This window comes from Heloderma suspectum, chromosome 1 (assembly GCF_057233095.1).
Source record: "Heloderma suspectum isolate Gila_16-S chromosome 1, 16-S_ref, whole genome shotgun sequence".
Classification (NCBI taxonomy): domain Eukaryota; kingdom Metazoa; phylum Chordata; class Lepidosauria; order Squamata; family Helodermatidae; genus Heloderma; species Heloderma suspectum.
In genome coordinates this window covers 216,561,584-216,581,441 of record NC_139458.1, presented here as the reverse complement: position 1 = coordinate 216,581,441, position 19,858 = coordinate 216,561,584, and the positions used below count along the sequence as shown (strand labels likewise).

Below are 19,858 nucleotides of genomic sequence, written 5' to 3'. Positions count from 1 at the left end.
AATCAGAACAGCATGACACGTTAGGGCCAAATGAACCATGACACAGGAGATATGTGATCTATCACCTGTCTTTTTAAAATTAAATGTTTGCAGCCATTAAGGGGTTGCACATCCGGCCAGAGCAATGGTTGGGGTGTGGGAGGAACAGGTCCTTAACCCTTTCCCCTCTGGGTCTTATTCCAGTCAAGACTGCCCTCCCCATGCTGCTTTTCCACCTTGCCGATCTATGCTTTATTTATTTCCCCCTTCAGGGAGACTTTCAGTCTGTGAGGAATTTGATCCTTCTAATCTCAGGGGAGTTGGGACTGATTTTAGGTATTTAGTAGCAATAGAAAGGCACTCTGTTGTTAATTCACATATTCTAGGGCTGAGCCCCGGCATGGACAATAGTGGTAAAGCCTGCAGAAATTAAGCCCTGAGAACATCATTGTAACATGAAGCTGCATTCACCAGCCCTCACCATATCAAAAATGTCACATGGGTAGGGTAAACACAAAGGAACTTAGAAGGTTTTCTTACATTTCGTCAGACCGTTTGGTCTGTCCACCTCAGTGCTGTCTACACGAATTGTAGTGGCTCCTCAGGGTTTCAGAGAGGACTCTTTCCCAGGCCTGGGACCTTTTTGCGTGCGTAGCCCACCCACCTTCATCTTTACAAGATACAAAGGATACGTTCTCCCTGAATGTTGACATAACAAAGGGGTTTTGTGAGGCTGTCATTAGGGATGGATGAATCTGTCAGGTTCACTTTCTCCAACATTCAAATTTTTAAAATCTTAAGTTCTTTCCTTCTCAAATATGAAGAAAATTTTGGTAAATTCCTATAAAAAATGTACTGAACTGAAATTCTCACCCAACTGCACCATCCAGACTCAACTGGTACAAAGAGGGAACCATGTTGTACCTGCCTGCCATATCAGTATTAAAGGGGAGGAGCCTGTTGAAAAAAAAGAGGTGGCAACTCTAATTCAGCACTAACATGGTTGCATACACAGGAATTCAAGCCAGGCTTTTAAGAGCTAAGCACTACAAGGCCTTTGCCTGGATAGATGGATCTCTCGGTTTTGGTTCCTCCTACATTCAATTTTTTAAAATCTCAAGTTCTTTCCAAGCCGAATATGAAGAAATTTGTGAATTTTGGTAAATTCTTATCAAAAACAAAATGAAATGAAATCCCTAGTTTTCATAGGAGCAAACTTTCCGGCATGGATCATTTTTGAATTGTGAGAGTGGCTTGTGGAGGTACCCCTGTGTCCCATAACAAGGCAATGTGGGAACTGGCCCCAAATATGTAAAAGAAAACAGTAAGCCAATTCGGGATGGAGAACAAACAAAAAGAAGCTACATTGCTATTGTCATCTGCTGTCACCCAAAAGCTGTGACTTGCCGTTCTCTTTACTTGAAAGAGTTCCTGTCACATTCATCATATTCAGTAGCAACTAGCAAGTGATTGTGATATCGTTGAGGTAAATCAAGCAGGAGAAGGCTGATTACTGACTGTAAAGGAGAGGGCAGGCAATTCTTCGGAGTGAGCTGTGGTGAGAAGGAGATAGATTAAGAGTACATGACAGTTAAATGGTGGTTTTGAGGTAGACTACACGAATTTTCTGACTGTATCCTTGGCTATTGAAGGAAGATGCAGAATGAGTCTTTAAGAAAAGCACAAGAATAGTTCTGAAAGGACAGCATGAACAGATGAATCACCTGCTTTTTCTTCTGTCTAAAGGAGTCAATATTTCCCAGCAAACTATGAAGGCTGGGGTGGGAGAAGGCAAATTGGCTTGTATGCTAAAATGTAATGTAATGCTACTATGTCTCATGATATTCCGTATTTGTACGTATTGGTCCTGGAATAATTCCATCATATGAATATTCTTAATTTCATTTTCTAAAAAAAGAAAGCTACCATCTGTTTATAAAAATGTATGAAGTGCGATTTAAAATACTAAGAAACTACACCAAAGTTTAGAAGAGAAAGTGATTTTATTATTTCACAGTTTAAGCCACAGTTTAAGTTCACAGTTGGTAAGATTCCATCTTACCAACCAAATTCTATGCATGTGTACTTGGAAGGAAGTCTTACTGAATTCAATGGGATACTTCCAAGGAAGTATGCCAAGGAATGAAGTCCAAGGGTAAAACATCTTCGAATATTCAACATTTGGAACATGCAGGGGTAGCAACAATGTAGTAGTATCTCCAAAGCAGAAGATAAGACATTTCATGCAAAGACAGTCATTAAGTTTACAATCTGCAGAAGTGAGAAAACGTGTCAGTCAGGAATGGAATCCCCCCTTCCGTAGTAGGGAGACATGCCAAGGGGATATTCTATGCTGCAGTGCTAGCACTGAACTGTCTGTAGTGGAAGAGACTTTTACTGTCCAGTTTTCCAGAGTGTTTGATAGCTTCAGTGAAGAGCTTTGCCACCTGAAACCAGAAAATCCAAGAGATCTCTCCATGTTCCCAAACCATTTCCAAAAGGATTAATTTGGTAAAACAGGCTGATGAGAATTAAACGCAATACATCTAGGCCTCATCGGTAGGCTATTTTATGTAGTTTTCCCCATTTAAAAAGAAACCTATCACAGCAGCTATTTTACTGCTGGTGCAAAAGCTTAGTTCTTCCTCATTTAGGTTTATAGCCTGATTACTAATATTGGGGTGGGGTGGGGTGGGGGGCATATTTGCTGTACTGATTTACAACTAACCCAGCTTGGGTTAAATCAAGTCAGTGTAATAAAAAGGCAAATTCTTGTTTCCCAAACGGTTCAGCCCTGACATAGAAGAGGGAATACAGATCATAGAAGAGTAAAGAAAATATTTATATATATACAATTATATATTTATATTAAGTTATATTTATAGTAAGTTGTTCTATATAACTTCATCTTTCTCTCTCTCTCTCTCTCACACACACACACACATACACACACACACACGCTAACACAGACACACACACTGCTTTTTAAAATAGTTTTTTAATGAATATATATTTCAATTCCCCACTTCTGAACAATTTATTCACATTTCAGCTCAAGATACTACAAATAGGGACAGCCCCCCCCCCGCCCGGTTCTCTGGGCACCTACCCAGCCCCTGACCCATGCTTCGGTCACTCTGAAGCACTGATTAACAATGCATCGTGGTACAAAAGCCCAGGGGAACATGGGAGATGCAGTATATCTGGAGCATATCTGGACAATGCAGAAGGAGGGGGGAACTCTCCTTACTTCTCCTGCCACTGCTCCTGCTCCTGCTGTGTCTTCACATACATTGACCCAGGTTTCACAATCGCAGTATGGTTAGCAAGCCATGGTGGCTTGCTAACCACACCATGTGTGCCGGTTGGATTTTCTTAATTATCCTTGCTGGCATGGCTTGCTGTGTTGTACAAACCCGGGTGGCATGGCTTGTTTGAGGGGGAAGCAACCCTCAAATAACCCATGGGCTATTGTAGGGGTGTACGAATCCCACTCACCTGTCCGTTCCAGGGCATCCGCGGTGGCAGGAGGCGCTCTGTCCCTCCCCCCAGAATCCTCCCCGGCCAGCTCCACATCACAGCAACTCCACGGAGTCACCAGCCAGGGCTGGCCACAGCCAGAATTCCGGCCGCTGCCGGGCTGCTGCAGCCACAAATGGCGGCTGCTATGCCAGCTGCCATTGCGTGGCTGCTAAGCCATGATAGGCTATGTAAGTATTTACATAGCCTATCACGACAAAAGACAGCCACGCAAATGGCGGCTGCTACGCCATTTGCATGAGTGCCTTTTGCCGTGATACGGTACGTAAATACTTACGTAGCCTATTACGGCAAAGAGGAGGGGCACAAATGGCGTAGCGGCTGCCATTTGCACCCCTGCTCTTTGCCGTGATAGGCTACATAAGTATTTACGTAGTCTATCACGGCAAAAGGCAGCCATGCAAATGGCGGCCGCTACGACGGCCGCCATTTGCGGCCGCAGCAGCCCGGCAGCGGCCAGGAGACCAGCCGGAGCTACCACCGCCGCCTCTGCATCCACCGCCTCTGCATCCGCCGCATGCGCGGCCAGGTAAGCTCCATCCCGGGGGGATTCTGTGGGGAGGGGAGGCCGTTCTGCCATGGATTCCGGGGGGGGCGGATTCTAAAGAATTCAGCCTCACTGGAGTCTGTGGCGGAATTCTCTGACATCACTAGTGTTGGGCTTATTTCCCTCGCTACGATCATGCAAATAGGGATGTATAAAAATCACTTACCTTTTCGACGGGGTGATTTGCAGTGGCGGGGAGGCGCTCCGCACCTCCCCCTGAAATCCTAACCCGGCCGGCTCCGCTCCGCAGCGACTCCGCGGAACCGCCGGCCGGGGCTGCCCACAGCCGGACATCTGGCCACTGGGCAGCATGCACAGGGACGCAAATGGCGGCCACCGTAGCCGCCGCCATTTGTGTCCCTGTATTTTGCCATGATAGGCTACGTAAATATTTATTTAGCCTAGCACGGCAACCCCCCCAAAAAAAACAGTGAACGCAAATGGCAGTGGCCACGGCAGCCGCCATTTGTGTTCCTTTTTTTTTCCGCCGTGATAGGCTACGTAAATATTTACGTAGCCTATTACGGCAAAACAGAGGGGCGCAAATGGCGGTAGGTGCTCCGTTCCGGGCCCATTTCACGGGGGGGGGGGGCTTCATTCCACCACAGATTTCAGGGGGGCCGAATGCACTGGCATTCAGCCTCACTGAGATCCGTGGCAGAATTCTCTGACATCCCTACATGCGAACTGGCCCACTGTCTTGTCATAAACCTTACCACAACCCTGTAAAATAGGCCAGTACCTATTGCAGATAGGGGGCTGAGGTTCAGGGACAGAAGCTTGCCTGAGGCTACCCAATGAGCTCACACTAGAGATGAGATTTGAACCAATCACCTCCAGGTCACAGCTCATTGTCTTTTCCCACTGCACTAGCTCTTATATATGTGAATTTGCTGAAAACCAACAACACCGCTTCCATTAAGGAGTCTGCCTTGGAACTGTAATAGTAACACAAAAGAAGAGAATTGGCTATGAAGTAAAATATAGATGACAGAAAACGTCCTATATCAGTGAGCTTGCTGCAATTTAAAATAGTTCACTGTCAAACATTAATTAAGGCTTTTAAATGGGCCTTAACCCCAGACATGCTAAAAATTGATTCAGTGCCACTGTGAGAAATGGCAATGGAGATACCTGCAAATTAGTGAGGAGAGAGATTCCGCTGTCAACAGCTGTCCTGCGGATCAGGTAATTGTCATGGGCAAACTTTGTGTTGTTACTGGGGAGGTTAATTACCAAGTCTATGCTCCCATCTTTCATGAGCCTAAAATGAAACAGACAAAATGTCAGCACAAAAATAAAAACAACAAAGTCTAGTAAATAACAACAACAACAATAACAACAACAATAATAATGCATTTATTCAATATTCCATCAGCACAAGTGTTTGTACTCAGTATGGAACTTTCTGTATCTATAAAGTTAGATCCAAAGGCATTAAAGCACCTTGAAGCCACCTGCTTACAATCCTGATCAAGATGTTCGAACTTAAAAGCAAACAGGATGAGATATAAGCACAGCAGTGGGTTAAACTATATGAAAAACATGTTGAATGTGCTGGGCCATACTCTGCCTGGCACAGAATTGTGCTCCAGCTACCACCACTAACAGCACAGCAGCAGCTTAAGCTAGACTGATCTGTATGGTCAGGATGACAGGCATTGATCAGAATGGGAGGGGAGGGAAGAAGTCAAAATTCCTGCAAAGCGTTAACAGGAGCTGCAGGCTTACAATGCTCCTGCAGGTCCTGATTCCACTCAATCTTTATTTTGGGTTTAACCAAACATGATCCCACACGTTTGGTTATAATACATATGCTTAAAAATAGCAGTACTTTGTCCTCTGTCTGCACTAGATAAGATGCATTCTTCTTCAAGTTACAGGAAGCCAGATTCCGGCTGAACATCAGGAAAAACTTCCTGACTGTTAGAGCAATGCGACAATGGAACCAATTCCCTAGAGAGGTGGTGGGCTCTTCCACACCGGAGGCATTCAAGACGAGGCTGGACAGCCATCTGTCGGGGATGCTCTGCTTCTGACTTGGATTCCTGCATTGAGCAGGGGGTAGGGATGTACGAAAGTCACTTACCTGGTCTCGTAGGGGGGAGGCGCTTCGCTTCTCCCCCCGAAGTTCAGGCGAGGGGGGGAGCCGTCCCGCCTCGCCCGGCTGAAATTCAGGCCGGGGAGAAGCGCCCCGTCTCCCCGGCCGCGAACTACGAAAGCAAAAAAAAAGACCCCGTGATAGGCTACGTAACGATTAACGTAGCCTATCACGGCTAGATTTGTAAAGTCAGCCGTGATAGGCTACGTTAATCATTACGTAGCCTATCACGGGGTTATTGGGTTTTTTTACTTCAGCTGTAATGGCGGTGGCGGCAGCCAGTCGAAAGACTGGCTGCTGCCCCCGCCCCCGCCGAAAGCCCGCCGAACCGCCGCTGGGACCCGCCGCCGGGAGGGACATTTGGCTACGGTAAGTCCCATCCCAGGGGGGTGGCGGGGTGGTGGTGGAGAATTTCACCGCCGATTTCGGGGGGCCGAATGCGTTGGCGCTCGGCCCCCCGAAGATTCGGGGAGAAATTCTCCGCCATCCCTAAGTTGGACTCGATGGCCTTGTGGCCTGGGCCCTTTCCAGCCCTACTATTTATGATTCTGATATAAGAAATGCTTCTCATGAATTAGAGCCAATTCAGATGGTATTCCAGCTTGCTCACTGACAAATACCTGCTCACGTGTCAAGACGGAATTCACACAAGATCAACCTGTTTCTTCCACAAACAGGCAAATCACAAACTGTGAGGAGGAAGAGATGCTGAGATGATGTCATGTGAGTTTGCTTCTCCGTTGCAATACTGCTCACATAAGTAGAATGTGCACCTGGGCAGGCAAGTGAGCCAGCTGGACTATCATCAGAACTGGCTTTTAGGCATCAAACAGAAGTCAATTTTCTAGTTGGAAGGAAGACAAAGGATCCAGACAGGACATGTCTGGATGTCCGAGATTATTCTTCCACTGTAAATTCATTGAAACTCTTACTGTCTGACTGTAAGGAGTGTAGGGCCCACACTTTCCTGGGATGGCCATGCTACTGGAGATGCAGGAATGCCGTTGGCACTGAGCCAGGTAGCAGTTGCTTCTGTTGCATAAAGCTGCAGCGAAATAAAAAGACGCCTTCATTTAACAGCAGACTGTTCTGTATGGTGCTGATCTCTTTCTCTCTCTCTCTCTCTCTCTGGCCCAAGCTAGTTGCTCCCAGCAGAGTCCCAGGGATCAGCCACTCTCCCCTCTTTGAAGGGGGCTCCACATGCCATGCAAGCACGCATAAACTCACAAAAGACCACCAGCTCTTGCAGAAACAGCAAACACTCCCCCCCCCGTTACCCAGGCCACAGGGCCACCATTCCCCCCCCCCCAGGGCCAGCTTTAGGTTGCCCTTCTGTTGCCCTGGTAATGGGCTCATTCTGTTGCAGCCTCAAGAGGTTTGCTTCCCCTAACTGCAGTGCTCTGTTCTCCAGTCTCAGCACCACAGAGGCCATACCTGGACAATACATCTAAAAATGGCTATAGTATGGCAAGCATTTTTTTTAATGTACAGTGACCTTTTTTTATTCGTGAAGCTCAAAATGCCAGCAGCAAGTAGATGCTGCCTTCATCTGGACCTTGGAATGGTCTAAGTCTGACCTCTTTTATGCACTTCTCAGAACTAAGATTTGGAAGAAGTCATGGGTCTCAAGAACTTGAGCTTGAAACTGGATGTTACTAAGAGCATATGACTGCTGCCCCATGAATCCTGTCCCCACTCTCCACCCCACCCCGTTTGTAGCATCTCGTAAAGTAAACTAAAAACGAAAAAACATGACATATATAAAATCATTGCTTTGCCAGCTTTCCACCCCTGTGAATGGCAGCCAACGAAGTGGAGCGGCGGCCTGACGATTCAAAATGCAATGATACATTTTAGTTTATGAGACATTTACAGGACAGAGAAAGAGACAAGAGGCTGTTGCTTTCAGCCACACAATCTTTGTCATCTCTTCTTTCAGTCTTAGAAAATTAGGCTTTGTGTGGCACATGTATCTTGTAAGTAAAAATATGTAACAAAACAAGACATGCGATATGCCTGTCAATAAAGGGTCTCTTCTCCCTGCTTATCTCTAGGTTTGCCTCTTCCACAAATACGGAAAGTCTCTGAGCTTTCATACACAAATCAACATACCTTGAAACCCTGACTATGCAGATGCTCTGCTTCACCAAGGAATTTGGGACGGAAAGAATGCTGAAAGAAAAAACAAAAGGGAGTAGACATCAAGGCCACGGTCTGAGCAGCAACATCCCTTTTCTACAGACATGTTTGCAGAGTGGATACTTCGAAACACACAGAAAAGCTCTGCTATTATAGTGTGGTATGTAGTAAAGCTCTGTGTTAGTCTTGGACATCTCCCTCTTCTTAAAAGTGAATGTCACAGAAAGCCATAAAGGGTATGAGCTTTACTGTAGGTGGCAAGTTATTGTAGATTAACAAGCTTCAAAGGCACTGTTTGCCATGAAACTGAAGTTCGTATCTCACCAATAAGCTGGATTCCCCAGGGTCTTAACACAGCACGCTGCTTTTCAGGTTTTATAGACAGGGAGCACTGATTACTGGACTACAAAATGTCAAATTCAGCAATCAGAGAAATCAAATTTTGTGGACAGGGCAATTTATGCAGTTTGGGAAAGTTTGGATAAATATACATTAGCAAGCTCTGTCACACTTTCTGCAAAATTTATAGTAATTCTGTACCCATTTGGGGGGGTGGGATTTGGAGAAAAAGGAAGAGACAGGGATTGTTGTATAAGGGCAGGGGTATAAGTACATGCTATAGTCTTTAAATCTGTACAAGTATTCCATTAAATGTCCAAACAATATAACATTAACATCACATTAAGGATACAGTCGTGTACATGGTTAGACAGAAAGAAGTCCTACAACCCTCAGCATTGCCCAGTCAGCCATAGTTGCTGGGGAATGCTGGGAGTTGTAGGACTTCTTTCTGTCTAAACATGCACAGGATTGAATTTAGTGTGCTTTAATTTCCTCCCTCAAATATAATTGGCCTGTGAGCCAGAAGTTCCCCATCCCTGGAACAGAGAGTTGTGCTGAGTGAAAATCCCATTTTAGCTCCCAAACGTTTCACAGAAACGGACAAAACAAAGACACTTTTCTTTTCAATATCATGAAAACTAGAAACTTTCAAAAATAAAGATTGAAAACCTAAGATGGCTCAGAAAATGAACTTGCTTCTGAACTGGAAGCTACAATATATACAAACTCCTAGAACTATCTATCTACAGAAAATAAAATTATCCATTCATTGACTTTAGAAAGTTCCTGTCACAGTATTTTAAACCCAGCGACAACTGAAAGAGAGAAATGGAGAAAGTTTTCCTCTCTCCTGGAGTATTGTGCTAAATGACCCAGGTGCCTGTGCTGAAGTGGGTATCCAACCATTTCTGGCTACCCACATGCAGGACTGTTACCTGCATTACCCCCTGTGGTAGCCAGGCACAGAAGGGTTGAGGTGAGAATGGGGCAAGTGATGATGGCTCATGCAGAGCTGTGTTTAGGTGAAAGGGGCACATAGAGTGGACCCCTTTCCACAACAACCCTATTTTTAGAAACAGCTGTGGAAATACATTTCTGGCAAGCCAAAGAGAAGTATCACCTTATTATAAAACATAATTTTAATGCCGTGAATTAATTCTGCAGCTTAGAAATAGCATTCTGATACGTATCTGCGCTATACTGTGCAAAGTTTAGCAATGGTCAGATCCAAGGCAGCCACCAATGACCTTCAAGTGGAAAGTCATTTCCACATTTTACTCTGCGTTACTTTTGATAAGTAAGGAGTCGGGATTTCGCAAAACCATTTCTTTTCCTAGCTAGAGCTGTGGATTCTCTGATCCTTGTAGAGGACACACTGAAAAAGCCTAAAGGATAGAGCAAGGACCTTGTGATGGAAAAATGAGTCAAGCTGTAGCTTCAAGGTCGACAGACACTGGCAAGAACATCATGGAAAGCCATTTTTGTTCTCTACCCTAAGTGGAAAATACACATATCCAACATGACAAGGCTGGCAGCTTCCCAGCTATGGAATCGCTCTGCCTTCTGGTCAGGGGTGTTGACTTTTACAACGGTATTATAAACCTCTATCAAACATGTATTGAACACTTGTGACATATAAAACAGGCTCTCCTCGAAAAGAAATTATAGCTGTCAACCTTCATCTGAGCTGCCCCAGATGTAAAAACTGATTGAAAGTACCTGTGCAAGAAACCGCTGCTACTAAAAAGAAATACAAGCTTGCTTATTTACTGCAAGCTATCAGGGTTCTGTTCTGAAATGGATTTTCTCATTTCCTTCAACATATTTTTCATACTGTTGCACAATTAGCCTATGAATGCAGTCCCAGGTCCTCAGCTGATTTTTATTTTTATGGAGCTATACAGTTCAGTTAATACTAAAAGTAGCAGAGAGTTTTGTACCATTACATTCGTTAAGAACTTTACTCAGTGCAGGATACAAAGCAATGTTTGTCTAAGCTTTATACAATGTAAGCACGGTAACACTGCATTTAGTATTAGAGGGAAAAAATGCAGGCTACAGCCAGTTTAGAAGTTCAAATAAACTTTATTAGTGCACACTGTCAAAGAAGGCGACCCAACACTGTTTAACTACACAGACCCCCTAAAGCTGGGTGTGTGCGTGTAAGTAAGCAAAGGCATGAGATACAGCTACTTCCTTCCTCAGGGGGAGAGCACATGCTGCTTGTTGCAGAGGCAAAGAGCAAGAAGAAAGGGAGGGAGCAGGAGAAAGGAACCGATCAAGTTACAAGACAGAAAGGGGGATGAACAAGACAAGTGGCTGTTGATACAACATGTTCTCTATCGCTCCCTATAAACCTCAGGTGTGCTGGAAGCATACGGAGGTGTTCCTATTATCCAACGGAATCAAGAAGGCCTGAACAGAAATCTAAATAATTCATATCCTACACACAGAATATTATCTGCACAGATTGACCATTAGATCTATGTGCACTTCCAATGGTTCTGGTTTCAAATCATTTGGAATTTTTTGGCAAAGACTAAGAGCCTAATCACGTTACATGGATAGTTCATGACTGGATATCCCAACATAATTTTCATCATCAAAAAGCAGCTGCTGGGATCCCAATTTATATCAGACCCACGGCTCATGGGAAGTGGAGCGGTTCTAACCCTTTCCTCCTGCACAGCAACTCAAATCCAAATTGCCCCCTACAGGGCTGTTAGCCATGAAGGGGAAAACATATAGGCACAATAAAGTGCCTATATGTTTCCCCTTACTGCTTTGGAGAAGTGACTTGGAAAGGGGCTGTGGCATGAGGGTAAAGGATTACCCCCACACACCCCGCGCCCTGTGACTCTTATATGCATTGGGGGCCCAACATTCTTTTGGAAGAATATTACGTTAGGAGAGGATTTCTAAACATGGAGCCTTCACCAGCCATTGATGGTTTTTTTACCTAACACGAGCTAGAAAGTTGTGCAAACCAGGGTTCACTGGATGCCTAATTCTGCAACAGTATTATGATGTTGATACCAATATAATAGCCAGGTGCACAGCCCTGGGGCCTTCTCCTTAGCAATGCGGCTAGGCCACCTTCCTTTAAATGAATGCATGTTAACTAAAGCTGTAATTCTCTACCCACTTACCTGGGAGTAAACCCCACTGAAGTCAATGGGACTTTCCTCTGAAAAATGTATAGGATTGCACTATAAATAGGGTATTTAGCCACCTTGAGTGCCATTAAGCTGCCTTGAGTGCCATTTCTTGGTAGAAAGCCAGGGTACAAATACAATAAATAAGTAATATTTTCTAAGCATTCACATCTATTTTGGCTGTCAGCCTCCTGGAATTCTTTTACTATGTTTATATTCCGCTTCTCTTCTGCGATGGAATCCAAGAGTGTATATATGACTGCTGAAGTTGCATTGTAGATTCTGCATTGAGTGAGGGTTGGAGAAGATGACCTCCAAGACCCCTTCCATCTCTATGACTCTATGATACTGTAACACACACATCACTTCTGTGAGTGGTGAGAAGTTCCAGCGATGCAATGGTTACCCACGTTTGGTTCCTTTTGCAGGGAGATGCTGGAGTTTTAACTCCGTAATATTTGATTTATTACGTAATATTTGATTTATTTACAAATATACAGGTTTTGCCTACATCAACTGGAAAGTCCACTGCTTCCACATCGGATCTCTAGGAAGATAGAAAACACCCTCAAATGCTTCCAGAGCCCAAAACACAGCTCTTTATGTCAATTCTCACTCTCCCTCAAACTGCAGTCTTCTCTTCACAGAGATACCTGGATCACAAAATCCTTAGCTGGAAAAGGGGAAGGTCTACTTAGAACATTCCCCCCAAAAGGTCCTGTTTTGAGAAGCAATTGGCTAATTATTTACTTCCCATAGCTACATATCACAACTAGTTTGCCGAAGAAAAGTTGTGCCAGGCCAGAAATATCTAGCAGGTTTAACCCTCTCCTGTGCACAGCAAGCTTACAACAATCTCTCCCTCTCTCTCTCTCTCTCTCTCTCTCTCTCTCTCTCTCCATTTCATAAAACCTCCCTGTAAGCCACAGTCTCCCACAAGGGGTGACTGCATCCAAACGTTTGCCTAGTGTTGATTTAAAAGTTGCTAAGCAAGGAATCCTGGAGCAGGCCAAGTTCTGGACCTGGACCTGGACTGAGACCTGTTTCCTGAGCATCATCAGAACAACTACTTTCATAACTGTTTAATAACAAGTGGGACTACACATGAACTTGGTTTATGTCCAAGTAAGTGTGTTAAGTACTGGGCTGTTAGTCCTCACATCCTTTCCTTTGCAGGACAACAACAGTAAAAAGGCCACTATGAACTTCCCACCACTTGGGGAAGAGAGAGTGTGCACTAAAAAGGTCCATGGACACACCAAATTCTCACAGCCCTGGACATATAAGGTCACCAAGAAACTTGTCTCAATTCGCCAGGATCTAAAAATAAAGGACTCCTTCAGTGCTCCCAGCATTTTATGATACTCAGCATTTCTGTGCCACAGATGTAAGACAGATGCAGTTCTTTCAACAAGCATTACTAAATAGCCCAATCAGGAAATGGAATGAAAAGAGCTATTCAACTAATCTTATTTAATAGAAAATGCAGGGTTCCAGCCAAAGTCACTTCATTTGCATTGTAAGTCTTCCCCCATACCCATCAAAATAGAATCATTGGAAACTTCTGCTGTAAATCAGTATGGCATCACTTCTGTGAGACATAGCAATATCGGCAAGGACTCCCTCCCTTCCTGCTTCTGGTTGGTCAGTCGGTCTGCTCTTATGCAGAGTGCACGGAGGATCCACACTGCCATAGCCAACAATCCTAACGACTGTGCTTCACAAAGGTGACTGAGAGGGGACCAAAGAGGCCTAACACATTTACTGGAGGCCAGTAACAGGAAAGGCGAGTGGGAAGGCTCTTCCATAGTGTCCCTTGCAATCAATGTGGCCACAGTAACAAGGCTGGGCCATACAGAGTGCTGTGGGCTCTGTGACTCAGCCTACACAATCCCCCTTCCTGCATCCTGGCCTCTTTTAAGTGAACAAGACTCCCTACTCCACCCCTTTCCAAACGTTAACACGGTATCCATTTAGTAGTGTCTCCCATCCTGGCACCTGCATACCTTCTCTGTCCCAATAATTTAATCTAAAATATCCTCAGCCTGGAAAAAATGCCCTATGGGTCTCATAGCTCTTTATTCCATTTGCAGCCCTTCAGGGCTTTTTAAATGGACATAGAACTTCAGCAATTTGAAATCTTTTGTTCTGTTTATATATTGATCAGTATCCTAGCAGAGTTGAAGCTGACAAGTTGCTGGATCTTCCATAAGTTCTACTTTAGAACAGAACTTTCCATTTCTGTTGTAAACTATGTCTGAATTGTTTTAAGAAGAAACAAATTGCATCTTTCTGACAGATGGATTGATTCCCCCTTTTCTTGAGGTCACCACATCCACATCACCATTGCTGAGCAGTTAAACCAAGAGGAAAATAATTCAGTGAGTTAATAATGCAGTTGACTTCATACACTGACACTTCTTTCCACTTCCCATGACCTAGTGACTCTTCAAGACCTTCACTTTCAGCATGGAAAGCAGATGCGGTGCTCATTAATCACCAGCCAGGAGATTATCCAAAGGGCCATGCAATTGGACTGGACATCTACTTGCAGCAGGTCAAGCATAGCACCTTTGTAATGATGTGAATACCACAGTTGTATTTGGACAGCAGCATCACCTCACTGGAGCACAACCATAACATACAGCAGAGCCATTCAGTTGGAGGAGCAACAAAGGCTTAGAGTGGTATAAATTTCTACCCCACTGTAAAGGGTTGAAGCGCTATTTTTATCTAGGCAAATATCAGTTTTCATCAAGGATGCATGACGATATATTTCATTTAAAAAATGAATTAATTGCAAAGGAGAAATTACCAAATCCATACCTCACAGGACTCCCTGTGGGGAGGGAATGATTTTAAAACCAGTTTAAACCTTTAGTGTAGATAAGCCCAGTGACTAGCCAGAGATCACTCAAAGGTTTTCATGGGTGGGCGGGAGGGAACTGGAATCTTGATCTTCCCCCAGTCCTAGGGATGGCTGTCACGGGGAAATCCTGTTTGCTTTTGACTCGACGGATCCCCATAGCACCCCTGACTTGGCACGCATTTGCAAGCCAAGCAACGGGTCAGTCCCAAAACTGGGAAACTTTGCCACTTTTTTTTATATGCACAAGTCCCAATTTGCACAAACTTGCAGGTGTAACTGGTCTAATTAGAATTTGCGCAAATTGGGACTTGCACATATAAAAAACGGGGGGAACTGCAAGTTGGCCCAACTCATCACCCAACACATCAGGCAAGCTCAGGGATGTGCGAGCCGGAGTCCAGGGGGCCGAGCTCATGAAAACTTGCCAAGCATTACACCCCAAACAGATTCCTCTGACATCCCTACCCAATCCTTGATCCACTAGAAAACATGGCTTCTCAGAGGGATAAATAATTGGACAGCAGTGTAGCTGATTGAACTGCATGCTGAATTGCATGTTGTATCAGTTATCTTCTAGGCTAGGGGTGGGCATAAGGTAGATCTCCAGATGTTTTGGACTTCAACTCTGAAAAGCCCCTGCCAGCATGGCCAATGGTCAGGAATGCTGAGAGTTGAAGTCCACAACATCTGAAGATCTACTTTCTGCCCACCTCTGTTGTAGGCATCCTTGAGGGGACATTTTGCCCCCTTTTTTGGTTTGCTTTTGTACTTCGCCAAGATTGGCTTCCTGTTGCTGAAATGTGGGGGCCCGATTCCCATATCGTGTTTTCAGTGTCTATAATAATCACTCGCAGACTGGGAAGTTGGTATTGTTTTTAATTATTTTCTTATTGACTTTATGCATGGTGTAAGCTTATTACAAGCACAGCAGGGGGATTGTAAAAGGCCATCAATTGTTTTTATGAGACCCCGAGCATTTTCCAATCTCAGATGTAGTGACTGATCATTTGGGAAACAGACACACAGGCCTTCAGGAGATTTATGAACATATCACACTTCTGTGTCTCCTGCAGCTTGTAATTACCCCGAGGCAGTGAAGAAGCATTGCAGGAAGAAGGGTGATGGGGGGGGGGGGTTTCTTACATCTATGGGGGTGGTGGCTACTTTTATTGTCCTAAAATGCATATTCTCATGCCTGATTTAGAACTGCAAATGCATCAAGGTTTTCTTTATATTGGATGGAAATGCCATTATCATTGACAAGAGTTGGGGCGGGGGGAGAAGTATTATGTTTCATGACCAGGGGCACAAACCGTTGGAATCTTTTGCGTATCTCCAGACTACTCACTCCAGTCTACTAATGCTAGAAGGGCTTAGATTTGCCTATACTTACAGGAAGTTTCCATTACAACCCACCACAAACACAAAAAATGGGTAAAGATGAAAGATGTAACCACCTTATATTGTGTCAAATAATACACCCATCTAGTGGTCCAGTACATCTACTCTAACTAGTCGCAGCTATCTGAGATCTCAGGTTGAAAAAGGTCTCATTCCTGCTCTCTGGTATCCTTTACCTATGGAACTTTTTATCATCTCTCAATAGAAGACAAAGTGTAACAATATTGAGAAAGTAATCCAAGTGGTTGAACAGATCTCTCAAGAAACTTTCCCTGGAATCTCTATAAGCAGGACAGTACAGTGGACAATATCTTTTATTGTTCTTGTATCACCAAAACCATTGATTTGTGTGGATTTGATGATACTTACCCTCCAACCAAGCAGAGGGCATATTCTGGAATGTTGTCCTTTGCCAGTGCACGAGGAACACAGAACCTTACACACTCATAGCATGTGTTCTGGTATTCAATGAGTTATGGGCCCTTTCTAGTAAGAGCCACTTGGAGATCTACCATATAGGGATGTTTGAGGATTCCATTCAGTTCACAATTTTAAGTGAACTGACCTGACTCACACTGCCTCGACCAATATACAGGTAGGAACACCTTTATCCTTCGATTTCCAGACTTCTCCCAATTTTGTGATCTAGTTCTTGGCTCAAAAAACATACCAAAATGCATATAAAATGCATATTTTAGGATAAAATATGTACAAAAAATGCATATTTTAGGGCAAATTGTGTACTCCCTAATGCATTCAAAAATAATGGTAATATTTGTATGGTTTAAAAAGAAAAATGCACAGATTGATGCAGAAACATGACAGAATGGACTGATGAATGAATACATGCGAAACTGACTTGGACCAGAAAGGGGACTAAGCCATCCATCACTGTTACCATACTGCCTGACATGTCTTTGCTCCGCTATCAAAGCTACTGCAGCAGCTCACCTGGATTCCAAGCAGAATTCCCTTCTGTGGCAACTTAAATCCTGTAGATAACATTGCCTTCAGGAAGGCGGAATGGATGTTTTCCCCAAAGCAGGCCACCTGGACAGTGGAAAAAATAGAGGAGACGAGCAAGGAAGAGAGTAAAAACACGATTGCTATTTAAACAAGACATCTGAATGTCAAAAATGAGTACACGTTTAAACAAAAGGGAAGAAGTGTTCTTCTTTAAGGAATCCAAACGTCCTTTCTCTGTAGCTCTTATCTGGAGCCAGCAGGGAAATGGCAGATCAGCACAGACAAATCTTATATTTTAATTAAGCAATAATGAAGGAATAAGCAATGCTTTACTCTCAAATAGCACACCATGGAGCAACATAAATGGATCCTGCTATGAATTATGTGAATGCCAAACATAGCTTCTGGTTCACACACAGTATGCATGTGTTCTACAGAATGTTCATAATACTTAATGCCTAAATAACAGCAAGGGTTATAAACGCTTCTCTGGGCTCATAAAGGAATGCTACCAATTGCAATGGGAATTCACAGTTGCTTAATTTAGCATGAGGATCTAGGCATTTCCTGAGGATTTGATAGAGCATTCAGAGTTTTTAAGCACAGAAACTTTGAGTGCAGGAAAACCTGCAAATCAGCTAATAAGCTATAGTTTTCAATGTGGCTTAGTATGCCAGACTAATGGTGCAATCCTATCGGGATAGGCGGCCGCCTCCGAACTCAGAGGCGACCGCCTGGCCAATGCAGGGCAGGAGAAGCGTGGAGGGGATCGTCCCCTCTGTGCTTCAGCCACCCTACGTTTGTGGCTAGATAGCCGATTTTGGCTGTCTAGCCTGCGGGAAGGCGGAGCAGAGGAGGCAGTCACCAGACAACACATAGGATGTGTCGAGCCGGCATTTCCACCTTCCCTGCCCTGGAACGCCCCCCGGAATTCCCAGTTTTTGCCACTTCGTGCTCCTCTTCCGAGTGCAGAGTGGTTCTGAGCTGCCTTCGAGCCAGCATGAGAGGGGGGAAGGTCAGTTCTCAGGGAACCGACCTCGGAGCGCAGGCTCTGAGGTTGGTTCCCAGAAACTGACATATCCTATGGCCATCTAGCCGCTGACTAGCAGCCATAGGATTGCTCCCTAATGTAGTACAGGACTGGTGCTGAGAACTGAGGCCATGATGCAGATCCCAGAAAAGGAAAGATACAGAATAGATGAGGCAGGAAAGGATGGCCAGTTCTTGACCCGGTGTCAGCTTCTGTGTCTTTTGCTAATTACCTGACAAAACAAAGTTCAACAAAGGTTTCCCTTCAAATGCTGCAGCAATGGAAGCAGCAGCACCTGCTGATATATCTCTTTATCAAGGAGGGATTAAGGAAAAGGTGTGCTCTTTAAAAACTAGGGATGGCGGAGAAATCTGCCACGGACTCCAGGAGGACATGGGGCCTCCATCCACTGCCGGGCTGCTGCAGATGCAAATGGCGTCCTGCGTAGGGGACACCATTTGCGTCCCTATACTAGGCCGTGATAGGCTACATAAATATTTACGTAGCCTATCACAGCTAAAGCAGGGACGCCAATGGTGTAGGGGACGTGTGGAGCGGAGCCGGACGGGCAGGATTCTGGGGGATCGCCTCCCCCCCCGTCGAGGATTCCGGGGGGAGGATCAGATCGCCTCCCCCACCCCGTGGACCCCAGCGGAGCAAGGTAAGTGGGGTTTTGTACACCCCTATTAAAAACAGGCATTAATGACTTAGGGGGAAATCCTATACCATTTCCTGGGGGTAACTCAATGGGACTACTTCTACATATCATTCTAAATAGAAAGGATCCAAATCATACACATAGTACTGAGGTATGGAAGGGAAACTTCTCAAAAATATAAGGTGTTGTTATTGGAAATCATATCAATGCTTGGAAATTCCTATTAAATCAAAATTCATTCCACATATACTGACAGCACATTCACATCCACAAGACGTTCTGTGTGCATTTAAAATGCATTTGTAGAATAAGTGACTTTTACCAGTGGAGAATTATTATCCTCTATTCACTGGTAGTAAGAAAGACCTTCACAACTCTCCTGTTTTATGGCAATTGTGAATATGGATCTTTCTAACTCATAAAAGTTAATAATCTCTCCTTTATGACTAAAATATTCTCTCCTTCCATCTAACACTCAGAAAACTAATCCTCACCCCTTGGCTAAACTACTGTTCCTTTTCTTTTGTTTCTCATGAAGTCAACTCCCTGCAGGAAGTTAGAAGGACAATCATCCTTTTTTCTCTGCATTAACTAGCTCGAAAGCAAAATTTGCAGCAGTTGTGAATTTGACTACAATTTGAGGAGCAGAATAACAATAATAATAAAAACCTTGAAAGAGACAGAAGTGACAGTATTCCAGTAATATATATGCAATACTACAAATTGAATATATCATTTAATAAGTGGACTTGTAAAAGTTGAACATAGTTACACTGTCATACTCAACATATTTAGATTACAATCCTCTGCACAGCTTTGGAGAGTAAGTCCCACTGAATTCAGCAAGACTAACTCCTGACTAGGGTAGGGCTGCACACAACAAAGATAAATTTGAGGTTCTGGCGCATAAATGTGGTTATGATCACAGTGGTCTATTTGGAGACCCCTCATTTCCATTTAGAATATATTCTCCTTTATAACAATCCAGCACTGCCTACTGGCTTTAATATGCATGTAAATTTAATTTCCACATGTATGCAAGCCAGGGCTAGTCCTAGCTATGTGGGCACCATGAAAAAAGCTGTATCCCATACTCTCCCCTTCCGAGTCTATGTGTCTATGCACACACAT

General features: G+C 44.1%; 1 protein-coding gene across 4 annotated transcripts in view; it reads right to left on the bottom strand.

Annotated features, from left to right (window-relative positions):
• Positions 1-1,965: 1,965 nt before the first annotated feature.
• CPS1 (carbamoyl-phosphate synthase 1) overlaps positions 1,966-19,858 on the bottom strand; it is a 182,065-nt gene continuing 164,172 nt past the window's right edge. For all 4 annotated transcript variants that reach the window (XM_084830024.1, XM_084830030.1, XM_084830043.1 and 1 more), the window contains 5 exons: positions 17,025-17,123; positions 8,280-8,339; positions 7,100-7,212; positions 5,201-5,330; positions 1,966-2,426 (listed from right to left, as the gene is read on the bottom strand). In XM_084830024.1, the coding sequence (XP_084686150.1) occupies positions 2,328-2,426; positions 5,201-5,330; positions 7,100-7,212; positions 8,280-8,339; positions 17,025-17,123 (501 nt within the window). In that variant the 3' untranslated portion in view covers positions 1,966-2,327. The remainder of the gene's footprint in view (positions 2,427-5,200; positions 5,331-7,099; positions 7,213-8,279; positions 8,340-17,024; positions 17,124-19,858) is intronic.